Source organism: Chiloscyllium plagiosum, unplaced genomic scaffold, assembly GCF_037043375.1.
Source record: "Chiloscyllium plagiosum isolate Xiang-an unplaced genomic scaffold, Cpla_swu_hap1 HiC_scaffold_4, whole genome shotgun sequence".
Classification (NCBI taxonomy): domain Eukaryota; kingdom Metazoa; phylum Chordata; class Chondrichthyes; order Orectolobiformes; family Hemiscylliidae; genus Chiloscyllium; species Chiloscyllium plagiosum.
Window position 1 is genome coordinate 48940171 of NW_028270142.1, and position 17719 is coordinate 48957889.

Consider the following 17719-nt stretch of genomic DNA (forward strand, 5'->3'; position numbering starts at 1 on the left):
CAAATCATGATGAAGTCATGAAAGGCCCTATATAAATGGCATAATGTAAATATTTCTTTATTTGCAATCAGAACAAATTATATCAAACAGCCTAACCTAGGATTTCCACAATTATTGAGTGAAGAAATTTGGAAATTTATTTTTTCTTGTTGGCTAGACACATATTGCCAACACTGGTTTGCAAAGTGACATGTTAGTCCTTTCAAAAATATTGAAGACTTCTTTTCAAAAAAAGAGAAAACTTTTGTTTGGTGCTAAGGATGGGGGCATTTGAAATGTGTCACAATGAACAATTGGGGATGGAGGGTGGGTTGAAATAGTTATTAAAAGTGAGAACTTGGCTGGGATTTTCAAGGGCATTTGAGGAGTGAACTCATCCATTGCGGTCCAGTTGGACTGGCAGAGGAGTGGGTGGTGACGTCAGGGGATAATGACAGAAGGTCGGAGTCGCTGGTGACGTAATGAAACGATGTCGTAATGGAGTGACGTAGCATCTGAGCCCGGGGGATTGTGGGAGGTGAACTCACCCACTTTAAGATGGCGGATAGTATTCCTTTACACCCGGTGCGGAACCTGCAAAAGAGACAGGAATATTACCCGGGGAGACAGAGCAGGTACCATCACTGCCTCCACACATTCATACCGTGCCGTTACTGCTGGCAGCATCATCGTGTCAGCTTGGCGACCTTTTACTTTGGAGTTAGACACACACAAAGAGAGAGGGGGGAGGCGGTGTTGGATGGTTTGGGGGAATTTGGAGCTGGGCCCGACCCCCGGCTCAATTTCACCGCGCATTTCACTAACAGTGGGCGTACGGGTGTACCAGGCTAACACCTTTTCTGTACTGTGTGTGATTGAGTGTAGCATCCCCCAAGCCTGGGAAGAGTTGCATTTTCACTAAAATCAAATCCGGATTTTGGGTCAATGGATACCTCACACTTCTTAAGTTACAGTGAGTTCAGGTCCCCACTCCGGAGGTTGGAGCACAGTATGTAGGTTGGTGGGATATAAGGGACTACTGCACTCTCAGAGGTTCTGCTTTGTTTTAATTATCTTAGCATCAGAAATAAGCATCTTTATTATGCTGACGTTTATGAATGTGCTCAGTGTTGATGTTAGCGATTCTCCATCTGCCCCCTCAAGGAGATTTAAAATGTCCCATGGCACTATTTTGAAGAAATATAGTAGTTACCCTGGTGTCCCAATGAATATTTATTCCTGAACCAACATCATGTTAACAGGCTATTTGGTCATTCGCACATTTCATGTTTGCGTGAGAATGCTATATGCAAATTGGCAGCTGCCTTGTCCACATTGTAGAGGTGGTTTACTTCAGAACAAATTCATTGACTTGTTCATTGAGATACCCAATGGTTGTAAAATATAGAAGTAATGCAAGTCCTTCTTTTGACTAACAAATTCCATTCTATTATGAATGGTTGTGTGACTAGTAAAGATACTGTAGTTTTCTTTTCCTCTTCCAACCCTCTGCTTCTGAAATATCAACAAGCGTTCCCTCCATTTCACAGGAGACACATAGGTTTGAATTTGCTGCACAAGTCTGCAAAAAAAACTGTGCATTTATAGAGTCATAGAGTCAACCATCTGTACTTGTTTCTTTGCATCATAAAGTGAAAATGAAAATAATATTGCACCAAGGGGTCTTTGCATTTGTGTTCATAAAATCAGTGTTTCTGTAAAGCTTAAATGTTTTATTTTTTAACTACGCTGTGAATTGCATTCCTGCAAAGTAGTTTCACGATTATGTTTAAAGTGTAGTCTATCAATATTGGGAAATTACAAATTTATGATCAAAATGTGAAATTGCAAATCAAACTTGATGAAATGGTATTTATTTATAATTGCTAACAATATTTTGTAAACAATTTTGTAAACAAAATATTGTGGCTCCTGGAGAGCTGTGATATAAACAAAGTCATGGAGAAACTCAGCAGGTCTGGCAGCACCTGTAGAGAGAAAGACAGTTAACATTGAATTGATGCTGTTTAAGCAAAGCATAGACAGGCTAGTCCATGCTGATCAACACGTGACGACATCCACTCTGTATTGCAGGGTGGCATTCTGAAAATTGAAATAAATACTTGTTTATTTGGGTGGTATTTCTGCATGATAGACTACACATGGTAATATACGTTTGAGCTTAATGAGAAGATTAGATATTTCCCTTAATGCTTTCTTTTAACTACATGTGATTTGGACTATTTCTATGGAAGATAAATGTTGATATGGGTTAGCAGGGCTGTGTCATCTATTTTGTGTGTTACAATTTCTGTTTGAGAGTATGATTTAAGTGCATATGGATGGGCTATGAATTCTAAAGTGAATAGTCATAAAGTCAGTTAAACCAAAGACTACCTAATTATTTGCGTGTGCACCATACAGAAAATAGAAGGATTGTGACTTGCTGTAAAATAGCTGGTTTAATTTTGAAAGATTCATGTCACAAGCAACATTGTTAAAGGAGTTTCAGAATACCATGAGATTTTCAGAATGGGTAGGTTAAAAGGTAATATATAATATTTGATGCAATGAAACAAAACGGAAGTAGCTGAAAAAGCTCAGCAGATCTGACAACATCTGTAAAGAGACATCAGAGTTCTGAGGAAGGGTCACCGGACTTGAAATGTTAACTCTGATTTCTCATCACGATTGCGGCCAGACTTGCTGAGCTTTTTCAGCAACTTCTGTTTTTGTTTGATTTTATAGCATCTGTGTTCTTGATGCAATGAAAGTAGTTATTTCGCCCCCATGTTAAATACCAAAATGTGGCACAAGATAGTAATTCAATCATGATATTGCTTTTTTAAAGTTGTTCTGAGTGCATAATAAACTCAGGATCCCTATTGTAAAGACAAGGGTGAGTTAAATAATATGTGCAGTGTATGTTAATTGGACTTTTTAAAAAAAAAATTTAGCACATGCGAAAACAGTCCCTTTGATTGAAATAAGCCAGTAAAACCATTAATTTACCTAAAGCTTAAAATTTACAAGCAGTCACTTTTGGCCTATTAAGGATTTCAGTGGCTTATAAATAGCTACAATAACCTGTATTTACTCAGTTACTACCTGTACGGTTGCCATATGAAATGTACTTATGTAGGCACCGTTTTAAGTAGCATTGAAAATATTTCCAGACATAAGACCATAAGACATAGGAGTGGAAGTAAGGCCATTCGGCCCATCGAGTCCACTCCGCCATTCAATCATGGCTGATGCGCATTTCAGCTCCACTTACCAGCGTTCTCCCCGTAGCCCTTAATTCCTCTAGACAACAAGAATCTATCAATCTCGACCTTGAAGACAAATAAAATTTGTGTGGCACAAATGTTTATCACTGGACTTAAATAATCTTTAGTCTACTTAGATTACAGTAGTATACTTTGTACTAAGTTTGAGAGAGTGATGGGTCTTCCAATATTGGTAAAAGTTCACATTGACTATACATTAATTTTGGGAATTGCTTTCAAGAAATCAGTATAATTTCTGTTGATAAATTATTAACTTTACTCAAAACAGTGATTTGTCAGCGAGCTGAGCAGTTTATGTCCTTAAAAACTGAATTAGGTCAACTTGTCAAGTGGAAATATTTAAACTTTGTGACAGATGGCTTTATTTAAAAATGTGCGTGAGTGTGCCTAGGTTGAGCTATTAGTGAAACTGTTCCCAAACTTGTTGTCAAATTGAATGCACCTTATTTAATTAGTTGTCCTTTTCCTATTGCTATCACTAATAATTGACTACACCTACATGTTCTTTTCTAGTTTAGTTCCAGCTCTCTGCTGACTCAGCATCACACTTCACTGCAACTTCAAGCACTGTTGCATATCTTGATACCTTTATTTAAAATAAAGTAGATACATTTTATGCTTTTATTTAAAAACAAACTCTCTATTTACCTGGTTGTAGTAAAATCTGTGTATTTCTCATTTTATCAAAAGGATTTTAGTTAACACATTAAGTAATGTTTAAAAGGCTAGCAACTACAAATATATTAGGCCTAAATATTTGCCATTTATCAGGGTCATAACTTAAATGTAAGTTCACTAGATTTAGAGATCAATAAAATTTTGTTGTCAAGTACATCTTGAGCTTTAGTGAAGTAAGTTAGTGAGTTGGGTGGGCAGGATGAAAGTTTACTTTTATTAAGTAAAGATAAAAATGACAAACCAAATATTGGAGAAATATAAATTCAACCATGCTAAGCTTATGGCACCAGTCGAAGAAGAAAAGTGTTAATATGGATATTTTTAAGCAAGAGTTTAGAGAGAATTGTAAGGGATAGGATTTATGAACATCTGGATAGGAATAATATGATCAAGGATAGTCAGCATGGTTTTGTGAAGGGCAGGTCGTGCCTCACAAACCTTATTGAATTCTTTGAGAAGGTGACTAAGGAGGTGGACGAGGGGAAAGCAGTAGATGTGGTGTATATGGATTTTAGTAAGGCGTTTGATAAGGTTCCCCATGGTAGACTACTGCACAAAATACGGAGGTATGGCATTGAGGGTGAGTTGGAGGTTTGGATTAGGAGTTGGCTGGCTGGAAGAAGACAGAGGGTAGTAGTTGATGGCAAAGGTTCATCTTGGAGTGCCGTCACTAGCGGTGTTCCGCAAGGATCTGTTTTGGGACCATTGCTGTTTGTCATTTTTATAAATGACCTGGAGGAGGGGTTAGAAGGTTGGGTGAGCAAGTTTGCGGATGATACGAAAGTCGGAGGAGTTGTAGACAGTGAGGAAGGATGTGGCAGGTTACAACGGGATATAGATAAGCTGCAGAACTGAGCAGAAAGGTGGCAAATGGAGTTCAATGTAGCTAAGTGTGAGGTGATTCACTTTGGTAAGAGTAACAAAAAGATGGGGTACTGGGCTAATGGTCGGATACTTGGTAGTGTGGATGAGCAGAGGGATCTTGGTGTCCATGTACACAGATCTTTGAAAGTTGCCACCCAGGTAAATAGTGCGGTGAAGAAGGCATATGGCGTACTGGCTTTTATTGGTAGAGGAATTGAGTTCCGGAGTACTGAGGTCACGTTGCAGTTGTATAAGACTCTGGTGCGGCTGCATCTGGAGTATTGTGTGCAGTTTTGGTCGCCATACTATAGGAAGTATGTGGAGGCACTGGAACGGGTGCAGAGGAGGTTTACCAGGATGTTGCCTGGTATGGTAGAAAGATCGTATGAGGAAAGGCTGAGGCACTTGGGGTTGTTTTCATTGGAGAAAAGAAGGTTTAGGGGTGACTTGATAGAGGTGTACAAGATGATTAGGGGTTTAGATAGGGTCGACAGTGAGAATCTTTTTCCACGTATGGAGTCAGCTATTACAAGGGGGCATAGCTTTAAATTAAGGGGGGTAGGTATAGGACAGATGTTAGGGGTAGGTTCTTTACTCAGCGAGTCATGAGTTCATGGAATGCCCTGCCAGTAGCAGTAGTGGACTCTCCCTCATTATGGGCATTTAAGCGGGCATTGGATAGTGGGCTGGTGTAGGTTAGGTGGGCTTGGATCGGCGCAACATCGAGGGCCGAAGGGCCTGTACTGCGCTGTATTCTTCTATGTTCTATGTTCTACGTTCTAGATATGTTATAATACCTCTGAAGTATGTGGGACTTGAATCTGGGCCCTTCTGGCTCAGAGAGAGGGTCTTTGCCACTGTGCTGTAAGAATCACATTAACACTGATAGTTTCTAATCAGTCTGTTCAAGGATGTTATTTACACACCTCTGGAACAGGTGGGACTTGAGCCTGGCCTTCTGAGAAAGTTGGTAGCCTTACATCTGCTAAGAAGATGCAGGAAAGTGCTCGACTAAGGTGGGGGCGCGGGGAGGCCATTTGCTTAGAAGAATTGGGGACATCTGTTCTTACTGTCGATGGATCGGTGGAAATAAGGTGATAATATTTGTTCACTTGTGGAATGTGTGGTAGTACTTCCTCCTCACACCAGAGGCTGGAAGCATGCATATTTCAGTGGGATGTCAGATAACTAAATTGCTGGTTTATATCAAAGATCCTTACAAAACACATGCTCAATAGGAAAACAAGTTGGAATTTAAAAAGCTGAGTGGAATATGCACATAATAGAACAATCCTGATAAATTTTCATGTATACCACATTGACCATATTTGAATTTATGAAGCTCAGCTCCCTCATCTTGTCTATTCTGGGAAGTGAATGTCTAATTACCCTTACAGGCTAGGTAAATACACAGGCTGAAAGTTGGAAGATGTTCATGTGAGTGAGAGAGAAAAAACATTCTTTTATAAATTACATTCACTGACTGAAGGGTTCAAGGAACAGAGAGGGAGATAGACAGACAGGATGGCAGCTGATGGAAAGATTAACCCTTTATGTTCTGATTTGAGTGAACACTGGCTTGTCATGGATTGAACGTGTGTGCTGTTCCCTGGAGCTTGAGATCCAGAAATGTTATGAATTTAGGTTGCACTTTGGGAATTTAAGATGATTTTAAAAGAAACAGCCATTTTGTAGGACAATGATACTGGGCATGTTAGCTGAGTGAGGTGATCCTATGACCTTTTTCACATAGTTTGGACTAGTCTCTTGTTATGATGTACTAGCCAAAGCAATTGACCATTTGGCCTAGCTGGATCAAGGTTTCCCACTTTGTGCATGTAGTTTAATTAATCAAGCACATACAAACCTGTCAATGAGCTTCTCTTCCTCTGCAAACCTTTGCCATTCTATTGCTGTTTATCTGATTAAGGACATGTTTTAGTAATTTTAATATCAAATTCTATATAGAGACAGCTGCTTTGCAGCAATAAGGGGAGTGGCCTTAGAGAGCACTTAGGGGTAAGAGCTGGTGCCACTACTCTATGGGTTCTAGAATCTTAGCTCAAGTCTGGCTTGTAGATACCTATGCTATGATGTAACATTACCATTGGTAAATAAAGGTAATAATTTAAACTAAACTGTCTGTAAGAGTTTTATATTCTAGACTGCCACAGAGTACGATCTCCGGGGCGAACCAAGAGAGGCTACTGGTCGAGTCCTTCAGAGATTCCCTGAGCTGTCTTGAACAGGGACTTTAACACATCTTTTGGGCAAGTTCCAAGATTCTAGAACAGATCCTACAGATTAGAGGGTAGCTAATGTAGCCTCCCCATTTAAGAAGGGAGGCAGAGACAAAACCAGGAATTATGATCATTAGAGGGGAAATACTGGAGTCCATTATAAAAGAATTAATAGCTGAGAATTTGGTAAACAATGGTGGGATCAGATAGAGTCAGCATGGGTATGAGGGAAATGCAGGAACAGTTTTTGAGTTGGATGATCAGCCATGATAATGGCAGCACAGGCCGAAAGGGAACGTTTTCTGTATTTCCTGGCTGAGGTAGGAATACTTTCACTGGATCATAAAAAGCCTTTTTAGAAAAAAGTCTTAATTCTGTTATGAATTTCACAACCTTCTCACATTCCAAAGCATTTTTTAGTGAGCAAATTACTTTTGAAATGTGATTCGGATATTACAGTACACTTCTGGAATAGGTGTAACTTGAACCTGAACTCCTTGCTTAGAATTGGGGCACTAACATTCTATCACAAGGCGCCCTTAGTTAACCTTGATGTTTTGGCCAAAATGTGTTCTGCAATTGACATCGCAAAAATAGAACATAGACATTTGGTCTTCAACATATTTTTGTCTGGCTAGGCACAAGTTGACAGTTGCATTTCTACATTACAACAGTGACTATACAAAGTACTTCAATGGCTCGAAAATGCTGTGAGACATCTGATGGTCAAGGAAAGCACTATAAATTCAAGGCTTTTGAGTTTTGGGATTAGATTGTCGCATGATTTTCCTTGAGGGAGATGATATTTCATTTGCTTCAGTGAAGAAAATGGAAGTTTTAGCATTTTTGAAAAAAAAACACTCATCACAGATGAGTGCAAGTGCACAATCTTTTATCCAAAATGCTGGGGACCAGAATTTTCAGAATTTTTTGAATTTCAGAATAAGTGACAGCTTGATGGTGAAATTTTAAAAAATCTTACCTGAGGAGCATGACTCGCTAAGTAAAGCAGACCTTGAGAGAGAATTGAGGCCTGCCAGTGCTGAGCCATGCCCCCCACGTCGCATCTGAGTGATACACATCGAGTGGGTGTTGACTTGGGTTAACTGTTTGCACACCAAACAACCTTATTAATGAGAAAAAAACTTCACAAAAAAAGTCTTCGGACTTTGGAACATTTCGGATAAAGGGTTGCCTACCTGTCCATCTAAAGTGTCATAAACAAGTTCATTTATACTGGTACTGGGTAGAGTCTTGTATGCTCCAGTTGCCCGTTCTGAACACCTTATCCTATTCAGTAATACTCCAAGTTCTGTGAACATGGGGGCACATTATGTAATTTCCTCACTCCGCCATTACTTTGGAAAAAGTTAATGTTCTTTTTGGGATTATTGATACTGCTGAGTTCCTGCAGTTAGATGTCTGGATTGGATTAATTGGTAATGCAAGAATTATCTGATGTTTAAACTGAATGAGATTGTCCTAGCCTAACAGGCCTTTCCCAGCCTGTTTTGGAAAAAAAAATGCAATTGATTGCCAAGAACTCTGGATGACAAATTTTTGGAACTGAATCATTGAATTTACTCACCTTCTCAAGTAGAATCTTCAGTCTTATCCTTGATAAGGGTAGCTTGTCCCTGCTGACAGTGAGTGTAAGTTGGTTCCTGGGATTGCTGTCTTCTATGTTCAGTTAGTTGAATTTTCCTGTGCAGTATTGATGTGCTGTAAATAGTTTAAGGTAACTAAGTTAGAATGGGAAAATGGCTGCGAAGGTACATGTTTGTAAGTATTAGAAGTCTATTGGATTATGCTCAGCTGTAAACCACTTCACTCTCTCCACTATCTAACCTGTCAATGACATCAAACAATGAAAGAACACAGGCCGAATCAACACGGACATCTACTACAAACCGACCAACTCCCACAGCTACCTGGACTACACCTCCTCCCATCCTGCCCCCTGTAAAAACGCCATCCCATTCTCCCAATTCCTTCGACTCCGCCGCATCTGCTCCCAGGAGGACCAGTTCCAAAAACGCACAACCTAGATGGCCTCCTTCTTCAAGGACCGCAATTTCCCCCCCGACGTGGTCGACGATGCCCTCCACCGCATCTCTTCCACTTCCCGCTCCTCTGCCCTTGAGCCCCGCCCCTCCAACCGCCACCAGGACAGAATCCCACTGGTCCTCACCTACCACCCCACCAATCTCCATGTACAGCGCATCATCCGCCGTCATTTCCGCTACCTCCAAACGGACCCCACCACCAAGGATATATTTCCCTCCCCTCCCCTATCAGCATTCCGTAAAGACCACTCCCTCCGTGACTCCCTCGTCAGATCCACACCCCCCACCAACCCAACCTCCACTCCTGGCACCTTCCCCTGCAACCGCATGAGGTGCAAGACTTGCGCCCACACCTCCCCCCTCACCTCCCTCCAAGGCCCCAAAGGAAACTTCCATATCCGCCACAGATTCACCTGCACCTCCACACACATCATCTATTGCATCCTCTGCACCCGATGTGGCCTCCTCTATATTGGGGAGACAGGCCGGCTACTTGCGGAGCGTTTCAGAGAACACCTCTGGGACACCCGGACCAACCAACCCAACCACCCTGTGGCTCAACATTTCAATTCCCCCTCCCACTCCACCAAGGATATGCAGGTCTTTGGACTCCTCCATCGTCAGACCACAACAAAACGACGGTTGGAGGAAGAACGCCTCATCTTCCGCCTAGGAACCCTCCAACCACAAGGGATGAACTCGGATTTCACCAGTTTCCTCATTTCCCCTCCCCCCACCCTGTCTCAGTCAAATCCATTGAATTCAGTACCGCCTTCCTAACCTGCAATCTTCTTCCCGACCTCTCCGCCCCCACCCCAGTCTCACCTATCACCCTCACCTTGACCTCTTTCCACCTATCACATTTCCGACGCCCCTCCCCCAAGTCCCTCCTCCCTACCTTTTATCTTAGCCTGCTGGACAAACTTTCCTCATTCCTGAAGAAGGGCTTATGCCCAAAACGTCGATTCTCCTGTTCCCTGGATGCTGCCTGACCTCCTGCGCTTTTCCAGCAACACATTTCCAGCTCTGATCTCCAGCATCTGCAGACCTCACTTTCTCCTCAATGAAAGAACACAGCTGCAGATGCTAGAGATCTGAAACTAATAAAACAAATTGTTGGAGAGACTCAACAGATCTGGCAGAATCTATGGAGAGAAAACAGTTAATGTTTTGAGTCCAGTGACTGTTTAGAATGAAAAGCAGCAAAGAAAAGGTAGTATTTACACTGGTGGGCAGGGAAGTCAAAGGAGAGACAGGGGATAGGTTTAGATGGAACCCAGAGAGAGAGAGAGAGTGGTTGACCGTTTGTAAAACATATATGATCATTTTACAATCAGAATCTCAGTTTCTATTCACCTGCCACTTCAACACAGTGTCCCACACCAATACTTTAGTCTCAGGCAGTGCTACAGTGCTCCAGCAAGGCTCAGCCCAAGCTGGAGGAACAGCATCCACTTAGATACCTTACAACCCTCAATACTTGACATTGAATTAAATAATTTCACAGTATGAACACCGTCTTCCATGTCTATTACCTAATCCCACAACTCGAGGTCCTGTCATGAAATGGGCTGCATAGCCAACCCATTTTCAAGGATTCCTAGCTTTCTATATTACCCAACTGGCTACGTTTCTTCATTAGCCTCCTATCAACAATCCCTTTTTATGGCTACCCTTTTTTTCCCTGTCTCTCTCTCTCTGGATTCTATCTCCACCTGTCAACTCCACTCCACCCCCCCCCCCCCCCCCCCCCCAACAATAATCTCAGTTCTGAAGAAGATACATCGTATGGGATTGAATGTTAACTGTTTTCTCTATGCAGATATTGCCAAGTCTGAGTTTCTCCAGCTATTTCGGTTGAACAATATCACTTGATTAATTGCTGTATAAAATTACTGCAGAATAGATGTCATCCTTTGACATTTATCAATGTTTTTGATGCAAAGGATTATGATCTAAGTAGAAAATTTCAGTGAAAACTGCTTGTTCTGCCATAACGTGTGTTTCATTAATGACGAGTTGGGGACACTATTTCTGAAGCGCAAGTTTTAAAAACCTAAATTGGCTGAAGTGCGACTACATCACTACCACTTTAAGCACTGTTTCTAAAATGTGTTTTTTTATATAATGCAAGGTTGCACAAGAGTGCTACCTGTAGATAAAACTTCATTTGATTTAATTAGTCACCTACTAATCGTACCATTTATATATAAATAAGCTGGTTGAAGAACTATACTATTCATTAAGAATATGAAATAATCCCTAGGCAGCATTCACTGCCTGTTGTTATAATTCATAAACTATAGGGCAGAATTGGGGGAATCGGAAGTATTTGAGTGGGACAGAAGATCTTCATGAGAGAGAATTTCTTCAGTGCAATAATTACAGCATAAGAATCCTAGCATTATTTTGGATAACTGGAGATTGAGGTTGATGTGAAAGATGTAAATCACAGCATATGCTTTTTTTGTAAAGGCGTGGGTAATTGAAGAAAGCAATGTGAGATAGTAATACGATGCATAAATTTACATCCCTGACAGTTAACCACATTGGACTTCATTCAAAAGCAAACACAATGGATGCTGGAAATTTAAAATATCAACACTGAATGCTAAAAATAATTAGCAGGTCAGGCAATGTCCATAGAGAAATAGGATTAATGTTTCAGGCCGTTACCTTTCATCAGAACAGTTCTGAACATAAGTCATTGATCTGAAATAATAACTCAATTTCCTTGTTGAAAGATTGCTGATGGACTTGCAGAGTATTTTCAGGATTTTCTGTTTCAATGACTTGTAATCTGTAGCCATTGCTTTCTTTTTGTATGTGGTATTTCTTTGAAGCTTTCTGTCTTAGACTGGATAGGAACTTGACTACTGAGGCAGCTCAGGATTCCAGTAAATGCGAGCAGCACTTTGGTTGCACTTTTGATCACACTTCTTTTTGCACATTCAATACAAACACAAGTGACTATGCAATGTCAGAACGATAGACATGGGGAGATTCTGAACTTAGTTTCACAAAACTTGTATTTGTGTCCATGTAAGAAGTTGTTGGATTTTCTTATTCTTTTATCTTTGCAAATCAACATGATTAGTATATAGACAACAAGTGCAGTAGTTCTGTATATTTAAAGCTTTTCTTGCCTATCCAGTTGTCTGTCTTCCTTTCCATGTTGACTGAACATGGGTACAATTGCTTGGCCAAATCAGACTGGATTGTCGTCATACCTCCAGATTTAAATCACCTACCACTGCATTGTTTCAGCTTTGAGAAGACAAACTGGTGTAAGAAAGCTATTAATAATGTCAGTTGAGACATTGAATATTGACAAGCTGTTTCTTTGGTGAAGAAACAGCACATCACTTGGAATTCATATTGTTCTTGGCTAACTTAAATAAGCATTCTTAGCAGGGTTTGCTGGACAGTAGTCAATCTCAGGTTGTAAATTTGCTCGCTGAGCTGGAAGGTTTGTGTTCAGATGTTACATCACCATGCTAGGTAACATCATCAGTGAGTCTCCGATGAAGTGCTAGTGTTTTGTCCTGCTTTGTATTTATGTGTTGGTCTGTTAAGGTGGGTGATATCATTTCCGATTCTTTTACTCAGAGGTTAGTAAATGGGGTCGAAATCGATGTGTTTATTGATGGAGTTCCAGTTTGAATGCTAGTTCTCGAGGAATTCCCATGTGTGTCTCTGTTTAGCCTGTCCTAGGATAGATGTGCTGTCCCAGTTGAAGTGGTGTCCTTTTTCATCTGTATGTAAGGATACTAATACTGATGAACCGAGAAGACCCTATACCAACAACAAGCAAAACGACTGTCATTTACAAAATACCATGCAAGGACTGATTTCAATGTGAGCATAAGAGGTACAGTTAGTAAGTTTCCAGATGACATCAAAATTGGAGGTGTAGTGGACAGTGAAGAGGGTTACCTCAGATTACCTCAGTCGAATCTTGACCAGATGGGCCAGTGGATTGAGAAGTGGCAGATGGAGTTTAATTCAGATAAACGCGAGGTGCTGCATTTTGGGAAAGCAAATCTTAGCAGGACTTATACATTTAATGGTAAGGTCCGAGGAAGTGTTGCTGAACAGAGACCTTGGAGTGCAGGTTCATAGCTCCTTGAAAGTGGAGTTGCAGGTAGATAGGATAGTGAAGAAGGCATTTGGTATGCTTTCTTTTATTGGTCAGAGTATTGAGTAAAGGAGTTGGGAGGTCATGTTGCAGCTGTACAAGACATGGGTTAGGCCACTGTTGGGATATTGTGTGCATTTCTGCTCTCCTTCCTATCGGAAAGATGTTGTGAAACTTGAAAGGGTTCAGAAAAGATTTGCAAGGATGTTGCCAGGGTTGGAGGATCTGAGCTACAGGGAGAGGCTGAACAGGCTGAGGCTGTTTTCCCTGGAGCATCGGAGGCTTAGGGGTGATCTTATAGAGGTTTACGAAGTTATGAGGGGCTTGGATAGGGTAAATAGGCAAAGTCTTTTCCCTGTGGTCAGGGAGTCTCGAACTAGAGGGCATAGGTTTTGGGTGCGAGGGGAAAGATATAAAAGAGACCTAAGGGGCAACCTTTTTACGCAGATGGTGGTACGTGTATGGAATGAGCTGCCAGAGGAAGTGGTGGAGGCTGGTACAATTGCAACATTTTAAGAAGCATCTGGATGGGTATATGAATAGGAAGGGTTTGGAGGGTTATGGGCCGGGTGGTGGCAAGTGGGACTAGATTGGGTTGGGATATCTGGTTGGCATGGACAGTTTGGACCGAAGGGTCTGTTTCCATGCTGTACATCTCTATGACTGCACCAAACAGTACATCAGACAGACAGGTATTAAACTAGCCACCAGGATACACGAACACCAACTAGCCACCAAAAGACATGACCCACTATCACTAGTATCCTTACACACAGATGAAGAAGGTCACCACTTTGACTGGGACAATAATCCATCCTAGGACAGGCTAAATAGAGACACGTACAGGAATTCCGAGAGACAGAGTATTCGAACCGGAACTCCTTCAATAAACGCATTGATTTAGACCCCATTTAACAACGTCTGAGGAAAAGAACCAAAAATGATATCATCCATCTTTAACAGAAGAAGACACGTAAATAGAAAGTGGGTCAGAACACCAGCACTTCGCCAGAGGCTCACTGATGATGTTACCTAGCATACGAAATGTCTGAAAACAAACTTTCCAGCTCAACGAGCAAACTTACAACCTGAACCTCAACTTGAGCTATGAATCTTCTCAAAAATCGCAAAGCAGTCCATCTCTTGAGCTCTGTGCTGTTTTTACTTTTCCCTTTACTCTTATTCAGTTGTCTTTGAGAATAACTGTTGCACACGTGTAGTCAAGTCTCTCATAACTTGATTTGCACATCCTCCATAAACTGGGTAATTTGGATGTCCAGTTCAAAACCTTAAATAGTATATAAAACTGAATAAAGTATTGTCTTTTTAATAATGCTTTAGAGCTACTTGAACTCTTGTCAAAAACTTGTTTCAATTTCAGTTGAAAGGATTATAAAGCACCCTTGTACTGTACTTTCAAAACCGTTTTTATAGTTTTTCAGCACTCTGCACTTGCCCCTTGTTGAATGAAATTAAATTTCAGAAATTGTATGAATGAGCATTTGTCAGCTATTACTTAAACTTTAACCAGAGGAAATGAATTCTAAAAGTAGTAAAGTGTATAAATAAGGGGATAATCTCTGGGGTGCAGAAGAGCTGCAACAGACTACAAAGGATTTTATACAACAAGGAATTAGGAATGTTAATGGATCGAGTTAAAGGGATAAATGAATTAATGTTACTGGTAGTCTGTTAATTGTTTTATTTTTATTTTGTCAAGGGGAATGACTATTTTTCCTGATAAATTGGCAAGCATAATTATCCAGTCTTTGTGCAGTAATACCTCTACCATACTGTCAAAACAAAGTACACCATTTTTCCAAGTCACAGGATACAGTTCAACAGGCTAATATGAATTATTATTGAGATTTTTCCAAAGCGCTTACAGTAGCAGCAGTTCTTTCATTCGGTGCAACTTGAATTTGCTGACAGGACTACCTACTTGATGCCTTGAGTTTTGGAATTGTAACCTGTTTTTGTCATCTATATCTAGGACTAAATACATTGATTAGAGTTACTGAACAGATGCCTGGATTGATCCATTGTAGGTGAATATGCACTGTAATGGTTCAGTAGTAATGAACAGCATTGTTATTTGACTGGAATGTTTAATTTTGTGAAATTTGAATGGTAGTTTCTTCCTAAGAAACTGTGGTTGTGAAATGCAATTGCACTTTGAAAGTGATCCTTTTCTTTGGTGTTCCAAGCATTTACAGAATTATGCAAGGCAGCATAGAAGAGACTGGCCTTGCAGGAACTGGGGTGCATCACTATCCCCAATAATATTTTAAGATTGTGTTTCCATTATGGTTGAGTTTCTGTTAACACTATTTGTGTTTTTGTGACAGTCCTTCACTGTGGACTATCTAACCCATTTTAAAACATTTTCTTTTAAGAGTAGAAAGAGGCAATGTTTCAATAATGCAGCTCAACATCATCACCCTTTCAGGTGCAGTAAGGGATGGGCAATAAATACCAGACCAGGCAGCCAGTGATATCATGTCCCACATGTGAATAAAAGAAATCTAGTTCTTTCTGTGCCTGCTCACTGAAGGAGCAGCTCCTCTAGTGCCATTTCTCTGCTCCTTTGTAAATCTGAGTGTTTTCCTTTCCTGATAATAATCATGTTCCTCCTTGAATGTCTCCAACACATTGTCTTAATGTAACTACATTGGGTAATTTGTTCGTGTACCACTCAAAACATCTTATTTGAAATTTTAAAATGATACTGTGTAAAAACATAATATTTAGCATGTTGAGTTAATGTTTTGAAGTGTTAACAGTTTACTGTATTTGTAACCATAGGTTTTTGATTGTTTAGAATCTGAATGTGTGTCTGCCCTACCTCATAGTTCACGATTTTTCCTAAATTTCTATTTGACCTAGTACTCAGTCTGCCATGGCATTAAAGAGTGAAATAGAACAGCGATGTTACATTTGCTGCACTGTAGTTTGATTTAGCTCAGTTTACTAATGTGGAAAGTACTTCACTCTCTACTTTTGTAAGTCTTAGAGTGTAGGGCAGACTGGACTGTTGCAATAATTGTTAGTCAGCCTAGACAAATGCCAGAGAAAATGGAAAAATCAAATTTGAGGAGCAGGTGGGAACTTGAAGAGTTACAGAATGACCATGAAGTTGCCAGTGTGTTGTCAAAAATTTAATTGGATCAGCAGTGATGTTTGTGAAAAGGACTCCTCGTGCCATCATTCCCTGATCAAGCTTATATACAACTCTTATCCCATGCCAGCTTGTTTGACTCTTAACTGTCTATCAAACTTTACGTAATGGTTAAATAAGGCAGCAGATCCCATATTCTGTCAGTGTCTCATGTCCTCAGAATGTTAGAGAATTGGGCAGCCTGACATTAAACCTATGGCAAATGCTTCAAGCAAAATTGACAACATAATCACTACTCTTTTATTTGTTGCTTATTCCTTTCTGGTATGGTCAGTTTCTTTTCCAGCTGATCCCTCATCACCTTCTACCTTTTCTGTTCTACTCCTGGTATTTTTCAAGGATCTTTCTGGAACTGCTTCCTGTTTCTTGCCCTTCCCATGCTGCTTGGTGACATCACCTGCAATCATAACTCTAGTTTCAATATATATGCTGAAGACGCCCTGGTCCATCTTGTCAACTTATCCCTTTACCTCTCCATTGTCTTTAAATTGCTCAAACAAGGAGAAAAGAGCAGCAGGAGCTATGAGGGTGACAGTCGCTGGTATTAAGCCAGCAACGGACTGACTGTGGCATCAAGGAGCCCTAGCTAAATTGGAGTCAGTGGTAATCAGGAAGAGCTCTCCATTGGTTGGAGATCTTCATTTTTATTTTCAAATTTCTTCATGGCCTTTAACCTTTTCTATCTCTGTAATGCCCTTCATTACTGTGACCTTCCTTGATATAGAGTCATAGAGATGTACAGCATGGAAACAGACCCTTCGGTCCAACTTGTCCATGCCGACCAGATATTCCAACCCAATCTAGTCCCACCTGCCAGCACCAGGCCCATATCCCTCCAAACCCTCTTAAATGTTGCAATTGTACCAGCCTCCACCACTTCCTCTGGCAGCTCATTCCATACACATACCACAATCTGCGTGAAAAAGTTGCCCCGTAGATGTCTCTGTATCTTCTCTCAGATGCTTCTTAAAACTTGGTCTCTTTGTCTAAGCTTTTGGTCTCCTGCTCTAATGTCTTTGTTTGACACTTCTGTTAAAGTTCCCTGATATGCTTTGCTAAATGTACTGTCAATGTTTATTATAGTTGTGGAATAATAGTGTGTAACTCCGTTCATACATGGTCTGGTTGAAGGGTACGGTGTTTGCTGTTCTAATCTGCTTATGTGGAGAGAACATTAACCTCTGAATATGTAAAATTTATCAAAATCTAAGTTAATTCACTTATGAAGCAGGAATGGAAGCCAGAGTGCACATCAGCCCCTTTCTTTACTAGTGTTGGAACGATGT

The 17719-nt window shown here is 40.5% G+C and overlaps 1 protein-coding gene across 3 annotated transcripts in view; it reads left to right on the plus strand.

Moving 5' to 3' along the window:
- The first annotated feature begins 509 nt into the window (after nucleotides 1-509).
- The window catches only part of atp9b (ATPase phospholipid transporting 9B), a 350258-nt gene continuing 333048 nt past the window's right edge, over nucleotides 510-17719 (plus strand). For all 3 annotated transcript variants that reach the window (XM_043688616.2, XM_087986241.1, XM_087986240.1), the window contains exon 1: nucleotides 510-614. In XM_043688616.2, coding sequence (XP_043544551.1) covers nucleotides 538-614 — 77 coding nt within the window. In that variant the 5' untranslated portion in view covers nucleotides 510-537. The remainder of the gene's footprint in view (nucleotides 615-17719) is intronic.